General features: G+C 49.6%; 1 protein-coding gene across 3 annotated transcripts in view; it reads right to left on the reverse strand.

The window, feature by feature from the left end:
• Positions 1-24,174, reverse strand: part of CCDC88C (coiled-coil domain containing 88C) — a 145,745-nt gene that overhangs the window by 120,910 nt on the left and 661 nt on the right. For all 3 annotated transcript variants that reach the window (XM_054448673.2, XM_054448674.2, XM_054448677.2), the window contains exons 2-3: positions 23,692-23,792; positions 15,591-15,699 (exon numbers count right to left, since the gene is read on the reverse strand). In XM_054448673.2, coding sequence (XP_054304648.2) covers positions 15,591-15,699; positions 23,692-23,792 — 210 coding nt within the window. The remainder of the gene's footprint in view (positions 1-15,590; positions 15,700-23,691; positions 23,793-24,174) is intronic.

A 24,174-nucleotide genomic window follows, 5' to 3' on the forward strand; every position in this document is an offset into this window, starting at 1 on the left:
AAGAGAAAGGAGAGAGGCTTCAGCTGGTCACATTTCCAATTCCTTTCTGTTCAAAAGGAATGAGATCAAAAGGCTTGTCAAAGTGGCTTTGCCTTTAGAAATCAATTTACCTCATCTTTTAAACCCAGAGCCGATAATGACCCAGGGTTTCCACACCAGCAATGCATAAAAGGAGGAACACTTTAAAGCCCAGCCCAGCCAGAGGAGCTGGCCCTTTGGAGTTCTTGGAGGCAGCACCAGGGACCCCAGCAAGGGCGGCCCCTCACTGCAACCCCCTCACTCTCACCGTGCCCCTCACTCTCACTGCACCTCTCACTCTCACTGAGCCCCCTCACTGTGCTTCCCGGGAGAGGCAGAGGCTGCCGGAGTCCCCGCCCTGAGTGAGTCTGCAATGTGGGGTGGGACACAGAGAAAACAAGTCAGGGCCAGGGGTGTGATGATGGCGATAATGATGTTAAATTCCAGAGAGTCCTCAAGGCCTCACATAGGGAAAAAGGAAAGGTGCTGGGGCAGGAGAAACTGCAAGGACAGGACGTGTGAGGGAGCAGGAGAGGGACAGACAGTACCGGAGTCCGCTCCCAGAAACGGCCCATGGGCACCGGGCACTGGGCTGGGCATTTCCCAGGCACCAATCGCTCACTGGCTCTCTTGGAATCACTGCAACCCAGGGAGGGGAGTGCAGTCATCACCCCCATCTGACAAAAGAGGAACAGGCTAGGAGGGGCTGGGCCACTTGCCCCAGGTCACACCAGTGTCAGGGCGGCCCTGGAGGACAAGAGGAGCCGCCCCTGGGAGAGGCTGAGCTGGGAGATGACAGGTCCAGGTGCCAGCTGTTCTGTCTGCAAGTGGGATGGGAGTGCCCCCCCAACCCCTAACCCCCCAGCCCTGCAGGCAGAAGGGCAGATGAGGCAGAGGCAACCTGAGTGAATTCTACCTCCCGAAGGAAGAAACAAGGGTAAGGTAGGAGAAGGGGTACAGACAGAAGCGCCTTCCCAGATGGCCTCAGCCCCCATCTGGCTCCCTCCGAAGGTATGGACAACCTGTTTTGGATTAACTGCCCCAGGTGGTTATCAAAATAGCCCAGAGTTCTCAGAAACCACCAACACTTCTTTCTTCTGGCATCTAAGCTTGGGATACTCGCCTCTGCAACTTAGTCCATTTCCATCTGAAATATTCAACTTCCGAGCCTGACCAACATGGTGAAACCCCGTCTCTACTAAAAAATACAAAATTAGCCGGGCATGGTGGCCCATGCCTGTAATCCCAGCTACTCAGGAGGCTGAGGCAGGAGAATTGCTTGAACCTGGGAGACGGAGGTTGCAGTGAGCCGAGATCGCGCCACTGCACTCCAGCCTGGGTGACAGAGCGAAACTCCGTCTCAAAAAAAGAAAAGAAATCAACTTCATGAGTTCTACTCCATAAAATTTGAATGCCACAAATTCTCACCTAAAAACAGGGTGCTAGAAGACCAACTGAGCACAAAAAGTGCCAGCTGCTCCGGAGTTTCTGTCCTTTAAGTAGTCACAATTCCACACTTTAAAGGCACGTAAATCTGACTTGCTGGGCAGAAGGTGAGCCTGTCTGGTTATTAAGGTTTGGAAAGAAGGCAAAAATTTTAGTCTTAAAATTTTAAAGTCATTCAGCCTAAACATTAGAACGCTCAGGGGAGCCAAGCTGGCTAGACAAAGTTGAAAACAATCAATTTAATTTCCACCCCCCAGGGACTGAGCCTCGCGGTACCTGACATATGGCATTTCCATCAACAAAGCAAACACCACATGAAAAGCCTACAGGTCTGCGTGAAAACAGTAGGGGAGCCCTAAGCTCCAGCCCAGCCCCCTCACTGCATTGCACCTCCATACTGGTTTACCCCCTAAACAGTCAGGGCCTGGGTCCCTGCCATGTGTCAGGGACACAGAGGAACAAGGCAGGTCCCATCCTCTAATTACTCAACAGTCTAGAAAGGGCAGCAGGTCGGGGCCACTTTGCAGGGTCATTTTAACCTAGAGACAGGATTCCTGGCCCAGGCCTGGTGTGACACCGTGTTCACTGATTGTAATGACTTATTCTCTGAATTATTTACTCCACTGAATGGTGGCCTCTATCGTTATGTATCTTGTCATTAACACATGCTCACTGACGGCAGACACATTTCCATGCCGGTGCAGTGACAGACAAAAAGATTCAGTGCCTGCTTTTAAGGAATTCTATTGCTGGTGAGGGATAAAATCGTGAGGCTTCCTTTGATGAGATAATATGTGTAAGTCACTCAGCTTAAAATAAAACGATCACACAGGAGAAAAACACGCAGGGCTAGAGACAGGCACACGTGCACACGCGTGAGATTAATCCAAATGAATCAGAGTGCATTACTCCGGGAGGGGTCCTTGGATAATCCGCTCAGTAACAGATGAACACAGAGTGGCCAGGGGAGGGGGCTTGGGTGGGGGGCCTGCCTGCCACCCCTCTGCCAGATGGGTGGGCATCCTCCCCTCCCACTCACGTGTCCCCCAAGTACAAGGCCTTTGTAGAACCCCTCCTACAACCCTCCCAGGCTGGCACTATTAATATCTCCACTTTTCAAATAAGAAAGACTCTCAGAGATGAAGTAACTTACCCAAGGCCACAAATCTGAGGGGTGCACTCAAAGGAACCCACCATTCAACCTTGTGCCTCTGCAGATGGTGAGGCTCATGGTTGTTTTTCCATTTCTATTTGGATTTGTGTCTCCTGCCTCCCAAGACCCCTATCTGCAAGTAACTGCCCCCTCCACCTGCAGAATACAGGTGAACAAGTGCGTCCCCTGCAGAGTCAGCCTGGGACCCAGAGCTGTCGCTATTATTATTCACTGATTCAAGAAACGTTTTGTGATCTCATTTGAGCCTCACAACCACCTATAAGGTAATTTTTACCCCTGCTCTACAGGTGAGGTTGGACGATGCACCTTAAGTCACACTGCTGGGAACAGTGAACACAAGCTTCTGGACCAGGGAAAGCGTTCAGGGACCCAAGCTGACACAATGGCAGAGCTCTCGTCATTCCTGCCTTCCCACCTCCCATCCCACCTTGTTCTCTGGCTTCACTTTTCTGGCCTTCGGATAACCAAGTAAGTCACCACACAGAGCTGGCTCACCCACTTCCACCAGGCAGTGGCTAACCTCATCCCCCCACCGAGAAGGCAAACCTGCCTGCTCCCTCCCCAGGCCACCAGACCCCAAGCCAGGATTGCCCAGCTGCAGCTAAGGGAAGCAACAGGAGGCTTCTCCCTGGAGCTGCAGTGTGCCCCATCTCTTCCCCTACAGAATGCCCCTACATGTAGAATTACCACCCCTCAACACTTAGCCTCCCCAAAACCCAGTCCCAAACCAATAGAACCCTCGCAGTGGAACATGGCAGCCTTGACTCTTTATCTGAAATCTCTGCCCCCCCCCCAAATACCACCAACTCAGAACTGGGGGTACAGAGTGTGGCCCCTTCAACTTTTACAGTACTGGCTGAAACCACCAATTTAAGACCAGCACTTCCTCATCCTCCTTCCCTCGACATTCCTCTCATTACTAGAAAAATAAGACGACAATTATATGGCGAAGGATCGAGGGGCCCTGGATGCCAAGGCGAAGCAGCAGAGAATCTCTGCCGTTCCCAAAAGAAGAGCTGAATAACAAAAACTGCTATGAGCCCTGGAGGGGAGCCACGCAGCCGGCTTCATGGAGAGGCAGAGCCTGCCTGGGCAAGTTCTTCTTCAGAAACTCCTTTTGACAAACCAGTGAGAACATCAAACATGCTGATCCTGGCATTTAACACCAAACCCAAGGCAAAGGAGAAACCTCTGTTTTTTCTTTTTAACGACTTGAGAAATCCATTTCTCTCCTTTCTGTCACAAAAGGAACTGGTTCCTCCTGCCACTTCCTCCCACTCTGGCGTTTAGGGTATGTCCATAAAGTGAGCTGTGTTTCCAACCTTCATTCACGCCCGCATCACTCGATTCCCACAACACTCATCACCCACAAGCGCAGCTTTCAGTCGGAGCTGAACAAGACCTAACTAAGAATGAGCCCGACAAGCACCGGAACACCAAGCACGGCTCACTCGTGGCTTCTGCAAGCTTAACATTCATCGTTTCAGCCATAATTTTTCTGGAAGCACAAATTCAGACCCCTTGCCCTCCGATCAGGGGATCACTCAGCTTCCACTCCCAGAAGCTTTATTGCTTACTTTGTGCTCCCAAGATGGGCTCATAAACACACATCTCTGTAAATAAATGGCCATGAATTAAGAAACAACTTCAGGAGTTCGAGACCAGCCTGGGCAACACGGGAGACTCTGTCTCTACAAAAAATCAGAAACATAAATTAGCCAGAAGTGGTGGTGCATGCTTGTAGTCCCAGCTACTTGAGGGGCTGAGGCAGGAGGATTGCTTGAGCCTGGTAGATCAAGGTCGAGGCTGCAGTGAGCCGTGATCGCACCACTGCACTCCAGCCTGGGCTATACAGAGCAAGACCCTGTCACCAAAAAAAAAAAAAAAAAAAAAAAAGAAAGAAAGAAAGAAAGAAAAAAACTTGAGCAAACAGTGAAACAGTCAATACTTGACATGGTAAGATAACCTGTATCAGAAACATGATTCTGGAACAAACACCAATAGTGGAGGGAGAGGGGCCTGGGGGAAGTCCCGATGTGTCAATATCCAGAGGTGGGCAGGTCTCTGAGCAGACCCTGCGAGGCTGCACGTTCTGAGCATCTGGGCTTGGTGCTGTGCCCAACAGGCCCAGGCAAGGGGACAGCCACAGGGGCCTGGGTGGCATCCCCAACACCAAGAGCGAAAGCAAGACTCCTGAGCCAAACCTCCTTCCCGCAAAGGCTGAGGAAAGGATGGCCGCTCCTGAAATAGGAGAAAAGCCCCAGCAAATCAAGGTCTTGACTCAAGTCCTAGAGAAGGAACCCTCAGAGAATAGAAAGACTGTGTACACACACACACACTCTCTCACACACACACACTCTCACACTCATACTCAAACACACACACACATTCTCTCCATCTCCTTGCCCTGGCTGAACTCCAACTCTGCTAATTACATCAAACCCACCTTTCGCCCTCTGCAACCCCTGCAATTAGCCCTGAATCTCTGCTTCCTGCAGCTCTGGGGTGAGGGGTGAAGTCTGAGGCCAGCTGCTCCCTGTTCCACCCTCCGCCCAACCCCGGAAGTTTCAGAGGTGCCTGAAGCAACCCAGTCCCTTCCTCTGGGCTCCAGGCTGGTGTGAAGTCGGGTTATCATGGGAACCCACACTCCCAGCTGGGGGGCACACCACACGCAGCACCCCCACCCCACTGCGGGTGCAGATCCTGACTGGCCCTGCCAGGCTTTACAGGGCAGCAGGTCCACCTGCAGCAAGTTACCTCCCTACATGATTCTAGAAAGCCTGGCTTTTAGAAAGAAGCTTCTCCAAGCAGCTGATGATGAAGAAAACTTGCAGCTTTCTGGGGCTGTTTCCTGATCTTGCTCGATGAGCCTTGGTTTCCTAATCTGTAGGATGGAGACAGTAATTTCTTCTTTATAATACCGAAGTAACAGTGAAAAATGACGAGGCTCTAAAGCCCCCAGCACAGGCACTCAGTAAAGGTTAAGCTCCCTCCCATTCATCTCTCAGCCTTTTGATTTGGGCATAGATCTGAGTCCCACAGTTCCTCGCTGCTATCTGATATGCCTGGACAGCATTTCTTCTAACAACAAAAAGGAGAGAAAAGAAAGGAAAACAAGTCCAACTGGCACTCTAACAGCTTACAGAAACCAAACCTGCCTCCCAAGAGGTTTGGGCGTTCAGCACACCACCAGGTCCTCAGCCCGTTTGCTCCACCCCTGGCCAACAGCCGAACCACTGAGCTTGTAACACCAACACTGGCTGGCATGGTGGCTCACGCCTGTAACCCCAACCTTGGGAGGCCAACGCAGGAGCAACGCTTGAGCCCAGGAGTTTGAGTAGCCTGGCCAACACAGTGAGACCCCATCTCAACAAAAAATTCAAAAATAATTAGCTGGGCATGGTGGTGCGCACCTGTAGCCCTAGCTACTTGGTAGATTGAGGCCGGAGGATCGCTTCAGCCCAGGAGTTTGAGGTTACAATGAGCCATGATCGCACCACTGCACTCCAGCGTGGGTGACAGAGTGAGACTCTGTCTCAAAAATAAATAAAAAGGTAAAATAAATAATTGAAAGAAATACAAGCAGCAGGAGCCAGCAGGACAGGGAGCACCACAGGCTGGGAGTGCAGGCCTTTTGTTAAGTGTGGAAAAGGGGATTCTAGTGGCCCTGAGAGTTGCAGCCCTCTTGTCTGGCTGATCAGGAAGCTACCGCCACCAGCCTGTAGCCCTAGGGGCGCACAGGTCTGCTGCAGAGCACGTCTTTCCTGGGCCCAGACGGCCGTTCCTGCTCCTCTAGGGTGCTTGCTCCAGGTGGGCACTGAGCTGCCCACAGCTGAGTGGTCTGCTGGGCTGCAGGCAGCCCTGTGTGCTGGTGCCCTCTTTCCTCAGGGGTTCTCCTCTCTGCGGCCCGCTCTCCCTCTGGTCCTCCCACTTGAGGGACTCCTCACTGTCATCTTGGGGAGCCCCATGTGCTCTGCCCAGCCCTAACCCTGGGGCCTGCTCCCACCTCCTCGGCCGTGGGCAGTTCTCATCCCCCGCACCTGCTTGTGACTCTCGAGTCAACTTCCCCATGGCTCCCATCTGCATTCCCAGCCGGGAACGCTCAGATCCACCTGCCCGACACCGGTGACACCAAGCTGGCTTGCTCCCCACTAAGCCCACTTCTCCACACCCAGAGCCCCAGGTCCACCCAGAGAGCTGCACCAATGCCCCACCCCCCAAGTCACACCAGGAACCCAGGGACCCCTCACCCCTGGATTCCCACATCCGGGCTGGATCTCCATGGAGTCTCCTAGAGCTCATCCTTCTCTCTGCTGCTGTGGCCTCAGTCCAGGGCCCTGCGACCTGCCAACCCCTCCCAAAACCTGTGCATTCTCCAAATGTGAGCAGGAGTTTTCTTTCCTAAGGTCTCTCTTTTAGAAGTTCAGGTTCCTAGGCCAGGCTCAGTGGCTCACGCCTGTAATCCCAGCACTTTGGGAGGCCGAGGTGGGCGGATCACCTGAGGTCAGGAGTTCAAGACCAGCCTGGCCAACACGGTGAAACCCCATCTCTACTAAAAATACAAAATATTTGCCGGGCATGATGGCGGGTGCCTGTAATTCCAGCTACTCAGGAGGCTGAGGCAGGGGCATCACGTGAACCTGGGAGGCAGAGGTTGCAGCGAGCTGAGATCAGCCACTGCACTCCAGCCTGGGCGACAGAGTGAGACTCTGTCTCAAAAAAAAAAAAAGAAGTTCAGGTTCCTAAGCACCTAAGCACAGCCTGGAGCCTCACCCCCATACCCCCAAGAGACGCCCCAACCTTCAGGCTGCTTTATGTCTCCAAAGCTCTGCAGGTGCCGCTCTTCCCAGAGGACACTCCTTCCCTGCCAGTCAACCCCGCCAGCCACAGGCAGACATTTCCCCCGAGAAAGCTCTCCAGGATCCCTGCTCCCCGGGCCTGTGTCTGGCCATATCCCCATGTCCTGCGTACATAGGTGTTATTGCAGCTGATTTACCTGGCCACTCTCCCACCCCACAAAACGTGAGCATCTCGGGCATGGAGAGGACAAGAAAGAGAAACAGAAAGAGGAAGAGCTGGTAACCTGGCAAGTCCCACCCACCTCTGGGCCACCAGAGCTTCCACATCCTGCATTTCCTTCTTCCATTATACAAACTCTAGCTAGGGAATGGGGAACGGGAGGAGGACAGGGGACCCCCGCAGACCACTGCCCTCCTCAGGCACATCTCCCAGCAGTCTGGAAGGTTCGCTCTTGAATACTGAACGGACTGCAAACCTTCACACGGAAGCTGACTGTGACCTCTGGATGGTTGGGTCCACAAAAGCTCCCGCTGCCGACATGGGGACAGAGCCCAGGCCTGAGCTGGACTCCTGGCCACAGCCAGGCCCTGCCCCTAATGGCTGCCTTGTTCTCTAACCCCCTCTACGATTCCCTCAGGCAGTCCTGCTGGAGAGATCCCCAAAAGGCACTCAAGATCTTCCAACACAAACGAAGTCCACCCACCCAGACATCGCAAACACAACCTCAGGGCCTCGCCGCCTGGCAGGAACTCGAGAATCTTCAGCATGCAATAGCAATTTGTTAAAATAGCTGCATTTTAACCAACACAATCACAAAGGGTGAAGAAAACACACACGGGCAACTGACCAAAGAAAAAGGAAAAAACCTATAAATAAGGCTATTTTGGCAGTAAGTAGCAAAAATTCTCAAAGTATTCATGTCCTTTGACCTATGAACTCCCTGCTAAGGAAATAAGAACATTTGTTGAATGACTTATGTACCAAGTATGTTCACAGTGGTATGGTTTATAATTCTGAGACAATGATAGTAGTTACACCCACACGATAAAATGTTACACAGACACCAAAATTAATGGCGGGGAAAAGCTTGCTCACTGCATGGTAAATGAAAAAAAGGCAGGTTACAAACAGTATAATGATACGAGCCATACTTTAGAAACACACACACACACAAAGCAAGCACAAGTACCAAAATGCTGGCAGTGGTATACCTAGGTGTTGAGATAACAGGTGAACTTAAGTTTCTTTCTATTTCCTAATCCATAGTAAGAAATTTTTTTTTTTTTTTTTTTTTTTTGAGATGGAGTCTTACTCTGTCGCACAGGCTGGAGTGTAGTGGCGCAATCTCGGCTCACCGCAACCTCTGCCTCCCAGGATCACGCCATTCTCCTGCCTCAACCTCCTGAGTAGCTGGGACTACAGTCGCCCACCACCACACCACGCTAATTTTTTGTATTTTTAGTACAGACAGGGTTTCACCATGTTAGCCAGAATGGTCTCTATCTCCTGACCTTATGATCCGTCTGCCTTGGCCTCCCAAAGTGCTGGGATTACAGGCGTGAGCCACCACACCCGGCCAGAAAATATTTTTATAAACAAAAATGTTATTTTTAATTTCCTCACAATGTGGACATGAGCTACAAAATAAAAAATATGGCCCTTCTCTTTAACCTTTGAAGTCAAAAGTGGAGAAACTAATTTCTCCTCTGCAAATTCTGTACAACGTATTATTACTCCTAAAGCAAATGCCTCTTGTACCAGAAGCCATTGCCTGAGTGGACTCTAGGTTCCCTTGAATCCTGTCCCTGCCCATCAAAGCAGTTAAGTGGACTAAACCCTCTAGACCACACAAATGAGACAGAGCCACAAGTTTAATGTATTCTTTCCACCAACAATGTCAAATGGACATTTCCTTCTATTCCTGCTTTTGACAAAAGATTTTCCATGGTGGATCATGCCTGTAATCCCAGCACTTTGAGAGGCTGAGGCGGGAGGATTGCTTGAGCCCAGGAGTTTGAGACCAGCCTGGGCAACTTAGCGAGACCTTGCTTCTACTAAAAATCAAAAAAAGCAGCCAGACATGGTGGTGCACACCTGTGATCCCAGCTACTCAGGAGGCTGAGGTGGGAGAACTGCTTGAGCCTTTGAGGTTGAGGCTGCAGTGAGCTATGATCATACCACTGCACTTCGGCCTGGGAAACAGAGCAAGACTCTGTCTCAAACAGCAACAACAACAAAAAGCAAAAAAACACAAATTAAAAGATTTTCCTTCTTCAAACAAAATGTCCACATTTCTTAAAGATAATCCTAATTTTTAGTAAACAGACCATACTTATCTAATACAACTACCACAGAGGCTGACATCTCAGAAACAAGGCTGAGCAGAGGAAGAAGTTACAGGCAGTGTGCTGCCATTTATGGAAGTCTCGTCTAAAGATCACACAAAGCTCTGTGTGTGTGTACACAAGTGTGTATAGTGTGCACACACGCATATATATACAACACACACACATATACACAGCAAGAGGATAAAAGTGTTAAGTAGATACCACCCAATTAATGAGAGGTGTTAACCCCAGGAAGGGAGAGAAGGACAACAGGGCTTAGTAGTGGCTGCTGAGAACATCTATCTCAACAGAAAATTTTTATTTCTTAAAAAAAGGAAAAGTGAGTGTTCGTTATGACCACTTGTACTGTTTTATTTTTAATTCTTCAAAACAATAAAGGAAAAAGAAAAGGGCTGGGAGAAGCTAAGGCACCCGGGCTGTATTTATTCTGCTGTTTCACTCGAGATAAGGAAACTTCTGGCCTTGTGCCCATGCTAGAGGCCAGAAGTCAGAGAGCCGAGCTCAAGGAACCCAGAAATCTAAACTTCCTTGAGCGGATCGTAAACTCTAAATCGCCTCTAAATCTCGCAGTTTCTGGTCACCATGCAACTGTAGCATTTCAGGCCCACCGCCTTTGTTTGAAGGAGGGCACTCAGGAGGCTCAGAAGGAGAGCAGCCTACCCAGAGAGACGGCGGGACCCCAGCCTTGCTGCCTCTGCACCTGGCGAGGAGAGGCACGTGAAGAAACAGCAAATTCCTCATTTCAGAGTGAGTCCTATGGGTAAGTCCCCACATCCATCCAAGGGTCCCGATCTAACTGGGTGAGATATCCACATGTGGACTCGATGACAAAGACATACGTCTCCAACAACACACAGGGAATGTATCCAGGCCACCATCTGAAGTGCTTCCCGCCACACAAAGCCAAAGAAACCTCAGAAACTTCACATGACAATGAGGCCCTTTCCAGACAAGGCGCCGGACTGAAGGTGTCCAGGGCAGGGAATGGGGATGGGATGCCAGGCACAACCCCGGAGCACAGACAGGCCAGCCGCTGCTGCACAGGGCGGACTTCTGCTGGAACAGCCTCACTTTCAGCCTGACTCCACTATCTGCATTTAATGTAAATATTCAAGGTTCTTAATGAAAAAAATGAACCATTACATAAATCCAAAATTTAATTTTAACAAAAGACGGGCCAGACACCGTGAGTCTTACAGGCTCGTGCCTATAAGCCCAGCACTTTGGGAGGCCAAGGCAGGAGGACTGCTTGAGCTCCCAAGTTTGAGACCAGCCTGGCCAACATAGTGAAACCCTGTCTCTACTAAAAATACAAAAAGTAGCCAGGCGTGGTGGTGCCCACTGGTGGTCCCAGCTACTCAGGAGGCTGAGGTAGGAGGATCGCCTGAGCCCAGTGGAGGGGGAGGTTGCAGTGAGCTAAGACTACGCCACTGCACTCTAGCCTGGGCGACAGAGAGAGACCCTATCTCAAAAAATTAAATTAAATTTTTAAAAAGCCAGACGAAAAGGAGGTTGGCTGTTGAATGAGTAAAACAAGCATCGGAGGACACAGGGTAACCCTGCCTAGCCAGGCCGAGGCAGCTTCAGGCTGCTCAGCAGATGTCCCATTTGAGGGTGCTGTCCTAAAGCCGGTATCCCCACCTTGGACAGGCCAGCCTTTTCTTCTCCAAAATGCAGAGACTGACCCAGGTGCTCTCTGTCCAAGGCTTTGTCCTACTCTGGCTTTCTCTGCCCCTTCCCAGCTACTCCCTCAACACCGCCTGCTCCCTCTGGTAACCTCCTGGTCACCGCATCCTCTCCTTCCCCTCCTCCAGTCTGAGACCCTGCCTTTCTGTCCTGGGGCGATGAGACGTGCACCTGGTGTATGTGATGGAGAAAGGTCACCTGGTGAGGACTGAGCTCCTTCTGCCCAGGAGATCCAGCTCAACGTGACTCTTCTAGAAATCACCAGAAATGTTCTAACCCATTGGTTCCAGTGGTTCCCATGGGCATGTGCGTCAGAAGCACCTGGGGGCCTGTTAAAATACAGACTCCTGACTTACACGCAGGCCCAACAATCTGCATCTCTAACAAGCTCCCAGCGAGGCTGCAGATCTGGGGACCACACTTTTGAGAACCACCATTCTCACCCACTGATTCTCAATCCTGTTGGAATGGTGAGACTCAAGCAGTTGGGAAACTTTTGAAAATGCAGATTCCAGGGCCCAAATCCCAGAAGAATCCAATGCAGTAAGCCAGGAAGGTGGAGAATCTGCCTTAGATGCCGGTGGTGGGATGAGATCTCAGCCACATGCCTCCCCAGGTGTTCAGAGGTCAACTTGAGCGTCCTAGTGACACGGCCCATGCTCTTTAGGAAAGGCCTGGCCTTCCAGACTGTCACTGCTCCAGTGTGCCGCAGAGAAGAAGGGGACAGTTAGGGGCACAGAGCCATCTCCTGGCAAACAAAACCCAGAGCCGGAATGCGCGACCTTGATGTGTCTACCAAAAAGCCACAGGTGAGACGGAGGCCCACCCACGCAGCACCCCAGTCAGAGTAAGGAACGACGTTTGTCCCACTTCATTCCAAGCCCTCAGGACCTTCGGGGCTACTTTCCCAAGAAAAGGCCGGGCGGCTGCTTTACGGAAACGTTCTGGAATACTGCTTTACTATAATAACCGGTTGTGTTTGTGCTATAATGTTAGGTGGGAGGGAAAAAAGGCAGGATACGCAATTGTATATATGGCCACAACCACAATGGCATAAAACAAAAACTATTCACTCAAGAACTGAAAGGAAATACTACAAACGTTAACGGCGATTGTCGCTGGATGCTGGGCTGACGGGTGGGTCTTTTCTCTTGCTACTTGTCTGTTTTCTAAGCTGTTTACAAAGAGCACGTACAGTACAACCTGTATGACAAGAACTTTATTTTGTCATAAATCGGAAGAAAAAAAATACACAGCAGAACACTGTCCACACGGAATGCGCCAGCCCTGAACACAAGCGTCTTGTCAGCTTCCTTCAAGCGGGCAGGACTGAGAGGCAGTGACCACTCCCTGGTCAGCAGCAAGTGCTGTCAGCATACACTGACTGACCATTTGCTCTGAGCTGGGCCAAGACTGCCAGCACACACCAGCCCAGTCCTCCAGGAGCTCCCAGCACAAAAGGAGGGAGAGCAGGGATGCAGGGTCCTCTTTCCACCTGGAAGTCCTTCTGGACCCTGAGGGCGGGCTGGCCATCTTTTACTTTGTGTGGCCACTTCCCATCTTCTGGAACTCTGCACAGTACCCCAAGAACAGCAAACTGCTTCTCAAACCCACACAGTCTCAAGTGAGTGTTAAGTCCATTTTGCCCGGCCCAGAGCTGAATGGACCCTCAGAGTGGCTGGTCACCAACAGCAGAAGTCCTCCTGGACTGGCAGTGCCAGAGGATGGCATCTCTATGGCCTCACTGCCCCATGCTACTCACAAAGTCCTGCAGAAACCTCACCTCCATTTGAGACCTTCATCACATCCAAGCTGACCAAGAGCTCACAGTGCAGGAGGAGAGAGGACAGGGATGCAGACATCTGCCCAGTGCTATACCACTGGCTCTGGCCAGACCTGCCCATTCCCTCCCATGACCCTCCAAACTAGAAACTCAGTTGCCCATTGAAACTGAAACTCCACTCAGGTATCACCTCCTCCAAGAAGCCTTCCCCAGCTCCCCGCATGCAGGCTGGGTTAGGGGGTCTTGCCTCTTGAACTTTCAGCACTATGTGCTTCCCCTAGCACTTAGCACACAGTCCTGAAAGCACCTGCCTGTCACGAATGGCACCTTCAGACAAGGCCCATGCCCTGCATACCTGCTGAGCAGCCGGCACAGCCACCAGGCCCTCATCACAGATGTCCAGGTCATTGACAGCACCATTGCTTTTACCCCACTGCCCCGTGCATGGCTGTCGTGAGGGAGACGCCAGCAGAAATGCCCCTGCCTATAGCATACACCATGGTGAGTGTGGGTCCCCTTCAACTCCCCAGAGCCAACTCTCACAGGCTCCCACACCAGCCCTCCAGGCCTCTCCCTGACCCTCGGCCCCCTCCTCAGACATCTGGAACTAAAGGGATGGGACTGGTTCTAAGCTTCCCAGATGCAATGTCCAGAGAGCCCACGGTGCCCCTCTCCCAGTGGTCTCTGGACTGAGCACAGATGGCTCACTGAACTGGCCCACACAGGCAAACCACAACAGCCCCCCACCCAACGGGAGGAGGATGGAAACAACTATCTCAGAAAACCCAGGCCATTGTCCACTCCCTCCCTCTCACGTTCAGTTTCAAATTCATGTTGAAACAGAAGCAAGGGCTCCTGCAGCAACCACAGCTCTCGACAGGAACTGGGCCCAGCACAAAGCCCAATGCCACAGCACACATTCCGCCTGGCAGCCCACTCAGCAGGCCCTCAGCGGACCCCAGAACCAGCAACCACTGCACAAGGGCAGAAGGGGAGTCACGGCTGGCCAGACGGCTGGCTTCCTCATGTCAACAGAGGCCTCACAACATCCAAAGATGCTCCCGAATCCCAGAACCAAGACTAAGTTACAGCCCAGGAAGCCGAGTGCGAGGCACAGGTCTCAGGCGGAGTCTGGTCACATGTTTAGTGAAACGCTGGCGTGAATCTGGGAGGCAGTTGTTCTTGAGCAGTTCCCAATCTGTGTCCCCTGGAGTCCCAGGAACCCAGACAGATGCCCTGGAGGCCGAGGAGACGGCTGAGCACAGTGCACTGGGCTTCATCTGGGGTCTCGAGAAAAATCATATGGGGGGAAAGTTTCACTGCTAAGAAAAGGTTTGAAAACCAGGGCTCCAAGGTACACAGTTTCAGTCCATATCCATCCGTGTTGGCCATACAGATATCACTAACACCATCAAAGACTCAACTGGCCTTCCCAAGGCTGGTATGGGTTTTGGGTTTGGTTTTGTTTGTTTGTTTTTGAGACGGAGTCGTGCTCTGTCACCAGGCTGGAGTACAGTGGCATGACCTTGGCTCACTGCAACCTCCACCTTCCAGGTTCAAGCGATTCTCCTGCCTCAGCCTCCTGAGTAGCTGGGACTACAGGCGTGCACCACGCCCAGCTAATTTTTGTATTTTTAGTAGAGGTGGGGTTTCATCGCGTTGGCCAGGATGGTCTTGATCTCTTGACCTCGTGATCCGCCCACCTCGACCTCCCAAAGTGCTGGGATTACAGGCGTGAGTCACCACGCCCAGCCTGGGATATTAAAGAGCAAGTTCCCATCAGGCTGGCTTGACTGTCCCATTGACCACACATGGCAAATGCGGTAAACACTTGAAAGACAGACACTCCCTAAGCCCAGTGCTCCTGCTTGCAGCTAGAGGTGGGCTAATTACGTTCTTGGTCTCATCTTCATAACCCTCCAGTGGTTCCTCCTCTCCCTCAACCCTTGAATGGCTCCTGTATAAAGAGCCACTGAGCCAGGGACTGGGGACAACCACATCAGGGTCACTTTCGGGAAGCCCATTCCAGCCAGTCCCCACTCAACTGCATTCTCGGGGCAGAGGCTGCAAACTGAGGCTCCTCTCTGGGACCTTCACAGCATACAGCACAATGCTACACACAGCTCAAAGAACATTCACCGAACAAAGGAAATCAATGCACCATCTCATCCTCACACATGCCCCAACAAAGGGTTCACATGAAAGCAGACCAACTGTCAACAAGTAGAGGCCTAAACGTAAGCACCGTTTCCTCCCGGCCTCCTGTGGGAAAACCGTGACAGTGACGATACTGATGGACACACATCAGAATTCCCGACAGCAAAACCGCCCTTACCTGGTAGTAGGTCTTAATGTTTCTCACCAAGATGGTCAAATTCTGAATGCGAAGGTTCACATCATTGTTGACGTGCTTATTGATGCGTTGATTTGTGGGCCTGGGATCTCTAGGGGAAGAAACACGAGAATGGAAATTGCATCTCCCAGCAGCTGCCACACTTCCTTTCCCAGCCACGACCCAGCATCTTGTCCTCCAGTCCCTAGGTGACCATGAGGCTGTGCTGCAGCAATTGTGGTTCAAGTCAAATCCCAATCCTGCCACTGCTAAGCCAGGACCTCAGGTGGGCCACATCGCCTTTCTGCTCCTTGACCCGAGCACCTGGCTCACTGCAGGCCCTCAGTCAGTGCTGTTTCCATTCCCACCATTCCTAGCACCCACAAAAAACAACCACATATCAGTGCAGACCCCAAATGTTATATTGTATAAAACTAACCCAGCCAAATATATTTCAAGATTAGAAGAATTAAAAGCTGAACAAAGAAAAATATGTGAAATATCAAGAAAGAAGGAGAAAAATGGTAGTTTTTTTTTTTTTAAATAGAGACAGGTCTCACTCTGTCACCCAGTCTGGCGTGCAGTGGTACCATCACAGATCACTACAGCCTCGAACTCCTAAGCTCAAGGGATCTTCCTGTCTCAGCCTCCCAGGCAGCTAGGACTACAGGCCCAGCTAATTTTTTTTTATTTTTTATAGAGACAGGGTCTCACTATGTTGCCCAGGCTGGTCTCGAACTCCTCAAGCCATCCTCCTGCCTCAGACTCCCAAAACACTGGGATGACAGGTGTGAGCCACTGTGCCCAGCCTAAAATGGTATTTTTTGTTGTTGTTGTTTTTGAGACGGCGTCTTGCTCTTTCGCCCAGGCTGGAGTGCAGTGGCGCAATCTCAGCTCACTGCAACCTTCGCCTCCTGGGTTCAAGCGATTCTCCCACCTCAGCCTCCCAAGTAGCTGGGATTATAGGTGCGTGCCACCATGCCCGGCTAATTTTTGTATTTTTAGTAAAGACAGGGTTTCACCATGTTCGCCAGGCTGGTCTCGAACTCTTGACCTCAAGTGATCCACCCGCCTCGGCCTCCCAAAGTGCTGGGATTACAGGTGTGAGCCACTGTGCCAGGCCAAAATGGTACATTTTCTGACTTAATACGCCAATAAAATCATAATGTTCCATTAAACACAGGTCTCCCTCTGTCATGCGAATTGGTCTTGGGCTGGTCCTCCCTGTGATTTACAAATTCCAGGGACAAAAATCCTGAGAAACTGGCATAATCAATCTATGACACTCTATGGTGTACAATGCACCCTGTAAGAAATGCTAAGAGACACAATTAATTCATGTGGGAAATCCCCAAAGTGTCATTTATTTTCCAACCTCAGTCAAAAGTCAGGTCTGGTTGTGATGAAACTAGAAATCTACATCAAGTGATGTATCATGTCCCTCCCTCATCTATATACAGGACATTTCTCAAAATGCTCAGTGTCAGAAAACGTTCCCCATTAGACGAGAGCACTCAGCATTACTGAGTTCGCTTCCACACTTCCACAGACTGTGCGCTGCTTTTCATAACAAAGGCCTCCCTTCCATCTGACAGTCCCAAGACACCGCAAAGGATGGCTAATTCAAAGGAGGGCCTGTCTTCACAGTTTCTTCTGTCATCCAGACCCCGTGATGAAGGTGCTAAGCCTCTTGGGTGTTAGCGTGGGGAGTTAAGGAAATCAATCTCAATGCCATCTGGCTCATTCAAAGCCAATAATTAGTAGAAAATTGACAAAGAAAAAAAAAAACCCTACAAATCGAAATCGTTTCAAATGTTTCTGGAAGTACAGTGATGGAGTGTGGCCAAGTCATTTACATGTTACATGTTTCTCTTGGAGTCGTGCATAACTGAGAAAATAAAGGTTAAGAGTTCTGTGGAAATTAATTCAGGAAAAGAAGAGGCATTCAGAATTTAAACTGCAAAGGCATTTTTAGCTACAGAAGTGTTCCCGGCAGCATAAAGTAATTTAACTTAAAGGTACAATTCTCCTCCCTTTACTGCAGATACCTTAAAAGATGAAAATCAATTTCACAGTGACAAATGCACTTCTTAAAATAGCAGAACTCAGAGAACATGCAGCGCTTTTTCTGTTTTGTTTTTTGTTTCTTCTTTCTTTCGTCTTTGTCATTGTAGTCCCATCTTTCATTGAAGTCAGACGGGACCACCCCAGGAGTGGCCAGGAGCCGAAAGCCTCAGTATACATCGTGGACATCTCCAGCACGTGCAAAAGCACAGCACACACTCAGGGTCGGGAACCTGGGAGTCCCCTCACATCACAGCATAGAAGCCTCTGACCATCCCTGCTATTGTTCTCCCTAGTTCTTGCAAGAAATAGCTCACTGCAACAACACTCTAAAAGAACCCTGACATTTACTGTATGAGTAATTAAGCTACTTACCGTGATTATTAGGACTCCCTCCTTTAACTAAGCCTCTCTGGGTAGAGAGGCTATCAGGACACTAATCAAAACAAAGCCTCAACTACAGTTAAGGAAGGCACATCTCAATCTCCACTTTGCCCAGCACCCCTGTAACTCCGACCTTTCTATGCTGTAGGAAATGGGAGTCAGGAGACATGGGTTCTAGTCCAGGTCCCAAGCCTAGCCAAAGTTCACTAGGCTTCAGTGTGCTCATCTGCAAAATGGCTACAGGATCCTCCCAGCCTTCAAAGGCTATATGGTTCCATGAAGCCCACATCTGCGTTAGCAAACTTGGACTGTACTTGCTTCTGTACCACAGGAAGATGTTATTATAACTGTTAAACAACTGCACTTCCCCAAAAGTTGTCATTCAGAACAACAATCATCTTTACATGATAGTCTTAAAACATAAAAGGCCGACACTCTAGTATCAGGATCTCAGAGGACAGGACACAAACATGGTAGCTGGTCGGAACTTGGAGAGTTCCAAAAGTTCCAAGTCTAAGGTGTGGGCCCCCAGGGATTCCTTTTCATAAAAACTTCCAACTAGAAAAAAAGAAACTGGCCAAGCACAGTGGCTCATGCCTGTAACCCCAGCACTTTGGGAGGCCGAAGTGAGAGGATCACTTGAGGTCAGGAGTTCGAGACCAGCCTGGCCAACATGGTGAAACCCTGTCTCTACTAAAAATACAAAAATTAGCCAGACATGGTGGCATGAGCCTGTAATCCTAGCTAATCGGGAGGCTGAGGCAGGAGAATCACCTGAACCTGGGAGGCAGAGGTTGCAGTGAGCTGAGATCAAGCCACTACACTCCAGCCTGTGCAACAGAGTGAGACTCCGTCTCAAAAAAAAAAAAAAAAAGAAGAAGAAGAAAGGAAACCAATTCTTGCTAGAATTTTAAAGAGAGTTATAATTTAGGCTTACAGTAACCTTGCCCCCCTCCTTTGGGAAAGCCAGCCCCCAACTTTTGGTCATATTCCAAAAACTTCCTAAATTTAAAGCTAAATCAAGAAACTATGTATTGACACAGAGCGATGTCCCTCATTTATCACAGGTTAAAAAACATGTTAAATGTTTTTATACATGTTTAATGCATTTTTATACAAATATGGACCCATGCTAAAAAACAATAGCAAGAGTCCATATTTGTAAAAAAATATTAATACATTAAGGACACATATTAATATATATCACAGATAACATTCAGAAGGCACTAGAATATTGACATTGCTACCTCCACATGGTAAAATCCCAGGCAAGTTTTTATTTTGCTCATCTGTCTATGTTCCTATCCTCCTAGGATGAACATAAATTGTTTGCGTATTTTTTTTTTTTTTTTGAGATGGAGTCTTGCTCTGTCGCCCAGGCTGGAGTGCAGTGGCACAATCTTGGCTCACTGCAAGCTCCGCCTCCCGGGTTCACGCCATTCTCCTGCCTCAGCCTCCTCAGTAGCTGGGACTACAGGCGCCCGCCACCACGCCCGGCTAATTTTTTTGTATTTTTAGTAGAGACGGGGTTTCACCGCGTTAGCCAGGATGGTTTTGACCTCCTGATCTCGTGATCCGCCCACCTCGGCCTCCCAAAGTGCTGGGCTTACAGGCATGAGCCACCGCGCCCAGCCTGTTTGTGTAATTTTTAAGGACTCAAAGCCCCCATGTGTCATATACTGCAGCCAAAAGATGGAAATTACTGAAGTTCACAGGTAAAAATTGTTTTTTCCCAAGATTTTTGCGCCAATACAAATTCATTCAACCAACAAGTAAAAGTTCCCTTTTTATCCTAAGCTTCTACATCTGCAAAAGGGAAACATAAACTCTCCTTCAAGTGCACTGGGGGAAAAGTTATCCTTCAAATGCTTTTTGGGAGGTAAAGAAACTCTATTTCCCTGAGGATGTTTCTAACCTATGAATAATTAACACAGTATCCTGAATTTTGCAGCTAGCACCAGGGGTCACAAAGGAGCCTGAACAAATACGGTTGAACTTAAAGGGCACGAGCTCTCAGCCCTAGTACCAAGTTCCAACTTCAGCCACTGCGTCAAACCGGATGGTTTACTCTCACAAGTACAGATGTACAGCACTAAAGGCATGGGTACATGTACGTATGTACACACACAAACTCAGATCTGGGCCTCATCTGCACAATGATAGACGTATGTTAGGCTTTTTCTATATACAGTTTTATTTAAACCTCCCCCAAATTGGTAAAATACCATCCCCTTATTACAGATCAGGAAATCAAGGCTTAGAGAGTTTCAGTCATTTGCCCAACATAATAACACTAGGAAGTGGCAGAGTGGGGATTTGAACTTGTCTGTCTGATGCTAGGGTTAAGGCTCTTAAATAATTTTCCTACAAGAGAATGAAAAACGTGTCCAAAGTTAACCAGAGCAAACTTTGTTTTCTCTTGGGTGCTAGTAGGTACCCGAGACACCGTGTTGACAGAGGAGCTATTGAGCAGGCATTCCCAGGCCTCTCCATCCAGGCCACTCAAAGCCTCAGTTTCATTCATGAATTCTCCTAGCCCTGGGCCTCCCCAGAAAGCTGAACCTGTGGGGCTTCCCGGCTTCCAGGTGCTGATGTCACAAGGAGACCAGGGCCAAGAGACTACTAACAGCCTTCTCCGGTTGCCGGAGACAATGGCCAGGTGCAGTCACGTGACCCCCGGCCAACCTCCACAAGGCTCCCAGGTGTTAGGTAACAGCCTCTTATCTGAGCTCTGTTAGCAGTACTGCGCAACGCGATTTCCTCAGGTCCTACGAACTTGGGGTGAAGGAATCAAAACAGGCAAATAGCACAGTCTAGGAGCTACTGGCATGGGAGATGAGGCAGAACAGCCTTACCCCTTACCTGCGGGCTAGTGACATGTTGCCATTTGGTAGGAGTGAAAACAGAGGCTTACGTGCAGTACAGTCTAAATGGGGGGCTAGGACTTGGGTCCCAGGGTCCAATGTTGCCCTAGACCTCATTGGTAGAGGGCTAAGGGCTGAGAACTGTGGGGTAATCCAAGGATCGAAGAATGTGGGGGAAAAGGTAGCCCAGAAAAAAAAGAACTTTTACTTGGTGCCTCAAATCCTTTCTGGATTAAGATGGCACCTACATAGGCAAACAGCTAAATGTTAACACACAGTTTCATTCTGTCCTCACAACCATCTCTTAAGGAAGGTACTTTACGCCCCATTTTACAGATGAGGAACTAAGGCACGGAGCGACGTGCCCAGTGTCACACTGCTGGTAAGAGGGAGGCCACGGGTTTGAATCCCAGCTGGCTATGCAGGCTGTCCGATACGGGCCAGGGTTCATTGTTTAGTTGAGGTAATTCTACATAGCATGAAATGCATAAAGTTATAATTTGAGGAGTTTTGGAAAATGAAACATACTCCAGCCACTCTGCAGGACATTTCAACTACCCTGAAAAGGTCCCCCGGGTCCTTTCCAGTCAATCCTCACCACTTCCAGATGCAAAAATACTATTCTGACTTCTATCACCTGGAACTGGGTGATTCTGATCACCCATGCAGGAAATCATGCCCACCCACTCTCTCTTCTCTTTCCTCATTCTGGAAAGCCAGCCATTCAGCCTCCCCACACTCCCTTCCTCTGTGCCCAACCCATCCAGAGGGACCCAGAAGCACTTCTTGAAGTCTTAAGAACCACAATTTACCAGTTCCCACTTCTGGAATGATTACCTTGGCATACCACAGACAGAACATCTAAAATTGCCCAGGGAAGGGGAGAAGCCCTCCCACTCCCCACCACCCCAGCCGAATTTAGCCACGGGCCAAATGAGAACAAGTGATGAGCTGGCGTTTCTCAAAGGAACGGTCCAACAGGCTTTCCTGATTTACAAGCAAGTGGGAAACGCTTCAGGAATTCCAAAGGTCAGGGAAGAAAGAGAAACAGTCCCAGTGCTTTTGTTCCCCCCTCTGCCTGGGTGTAGGAGCTGAATGAAAAGGCTGGGGATACTGCTGGTTTTTTTAATTAAACAGTCTTGGGCTTGGGTAAGGACAGGTTGAAGTTTCACCGGTCATTGCGCCAATGGAATCCAGTAATTTTCAGGGTCTAACAGAATAAGGGGAGAGTGGCCAGAACTCGAATATGCCACCAGACAGCTCCCGGAAAACTCAGTTTCAACAAAGTTATCTAAGAAGTGCTGTCAAAGCTGGCAACAAATTTCTGTTTTTGAATCTAATCAGACACTGAAGATTGGTAAGATTGGTAGTGACTTTTTTCCCTACACCCACAGCTGTGAACCTTCAAAAAAAAAAAAAAGCAAAAACCATTAAACAGCATGACATCAAACGACTTATTAAAATAAAAGGAGGCCGGGCACCACAGTGGCTTATGCCTGTAATCCCAGCACTTTGGGAGGCCAAGGTGGGCGGATCACCTGAGGTTGGGAGTTCGAGACCAGCCTAACATGGAGAAACCCCATCTCTACTAAAAATACAAAATTAGCTGGGCGTGGTGGCACATGCCTGCAATCCCAGCTACTAGGGAGGCTGAGATAGGAGAATCGCTTGAACCCGGGAGGTGGAGGTTGTGGTGAGCTGAGATCACACCATTGCACTCCAGCCTGGGCAACAAGAGCGAAACTCCGTCTCCAAAAAAAAAAAAAAAAAGAGCAAGGTTCTTGAATTACTTTTTTCTAAACAGGCTGTTTAAGGCAATCTATATAAGCCACTTTCCGGATATGCCAAAGCAAACTGCTCCTCTGCCTTTGTGAGCCACAAACGAAGCTGATCTCTCATTAGCTAATAGATTTATGCTCCAGTATGACAACTTGCTCAGTCGTAGGTGAATAGGCGCGCACACGAGGCTGATCCACAGAGAACATTAGGATGTTTTATTTTGCTTCAAGTGCCTGTGAATCATCCCGACACTCAGTTCCAATGTTCCCTGCAGTTTCTGAGTTAAAAACAGAATGCAAAGGTAGAAGCCAACACCTACATTGTGGCAAGCTGTCAATCAGGCCGTGCAGAGCTCAGCAACAGGAAAGGATGTGGTCAGATGTACTCGCTGGCAAGAGTAACTTCTACCAAGACCCTGTTCAGGCTGCATGCTTCCAAACAAACAGCACCACGGCCTCTGACTCCCTGGGCCCCTCCTAACACTGTGACTTTAAACTCAGTCCATACAGTGGGACTTAATCAATTGCACTCGCTCTGGGGCAACTGAAAAAGAAGATGAAATGTAAAGGAGCTCAGAAACACAGGCAACCTCATCTAAAATGAAACTTTACAGTAACCCTCGGATGCCTGGGACCACCCCGACACTTCCTGTAACCAGACACTCTCCGTTACATGTTCCCTGCCCTCCAAAAGGGGACTTTTTCATTTCACTGCTCAAACCACAATTAAGTCCTTGAGTTTGAAGTCAATTGCACTATCTACACCACGTAAATGACAGTCATTCAATTCCAAATTTCCTTCATCAAACCAACTGCCCGACTCACTGTCCTGGAGTTCTTCAAACACCTACGAATGTCCAACAGGCATGTTAATACTGAGATACCAGCGTCTCCACCTTCAGAGAACTACCCCCCACCCCACACACACCCCGCCATGCAACCTTCCACTCCATTTCTACTCTCAAACTTTCTAACGCACCATTCTTTCCTTCCTCCGAGAAGAAGGTAACTTACATTTGCAGCATGATTTGGTTCAAAAAGATGCCGTCCACTAAATCCATGTACATAGTCAGGTTGTCCTGGTTGCCGCTTCCAAACGGGCCAAAAGTTTTCACCTGCGGGGAGGGGGACGAGGAGAGAAAGACAGGAAGTCACCTCATGCGCACAAACGGTCCAAAGCTCTCCCAGGCAGAGACTGGCCGGGTCAGTGTGAGCACAAGGGGGTCACCCACTCCCACACCACCCTTCAGCAGGCACCAAGCCCGGCCTTCTCCTAGGGCCTCTCTCCCCTCCCCGCGCCGGGCAACAGACACGAGACAGGAGGAAAAACTTCCTCGCCACTTTTCTCCCGCGTTCCAGAGCGGAAAAAATAAAAATAAAAAGGACTTTTCAATAAATGGCTCACGTCTCAAATACATTGTAAATCAGTGCGCCCACCCCAGTCTGTTCACGTTCCCATTCGGCGCCCCCCATTCCCCACCCGTCACTGCCATCCAC

The sequence above is a fragment of the Pongo pygmaeus genome, chromosome 15, assembly GCF_028885625.2.
Source record: "Pongo pygmaeus isolate AG05252 chromosome 15, NHGRI_mPonPyg2-v2.0_pri, whole genome shotgun sequence".
Taxonomy (NCBI): domain Eukaryota; kingdom Metazoa; phylum Chordata; class Mammalia; order Primates; family Hominidae; genus Pongo; species Pongo pygmaeus.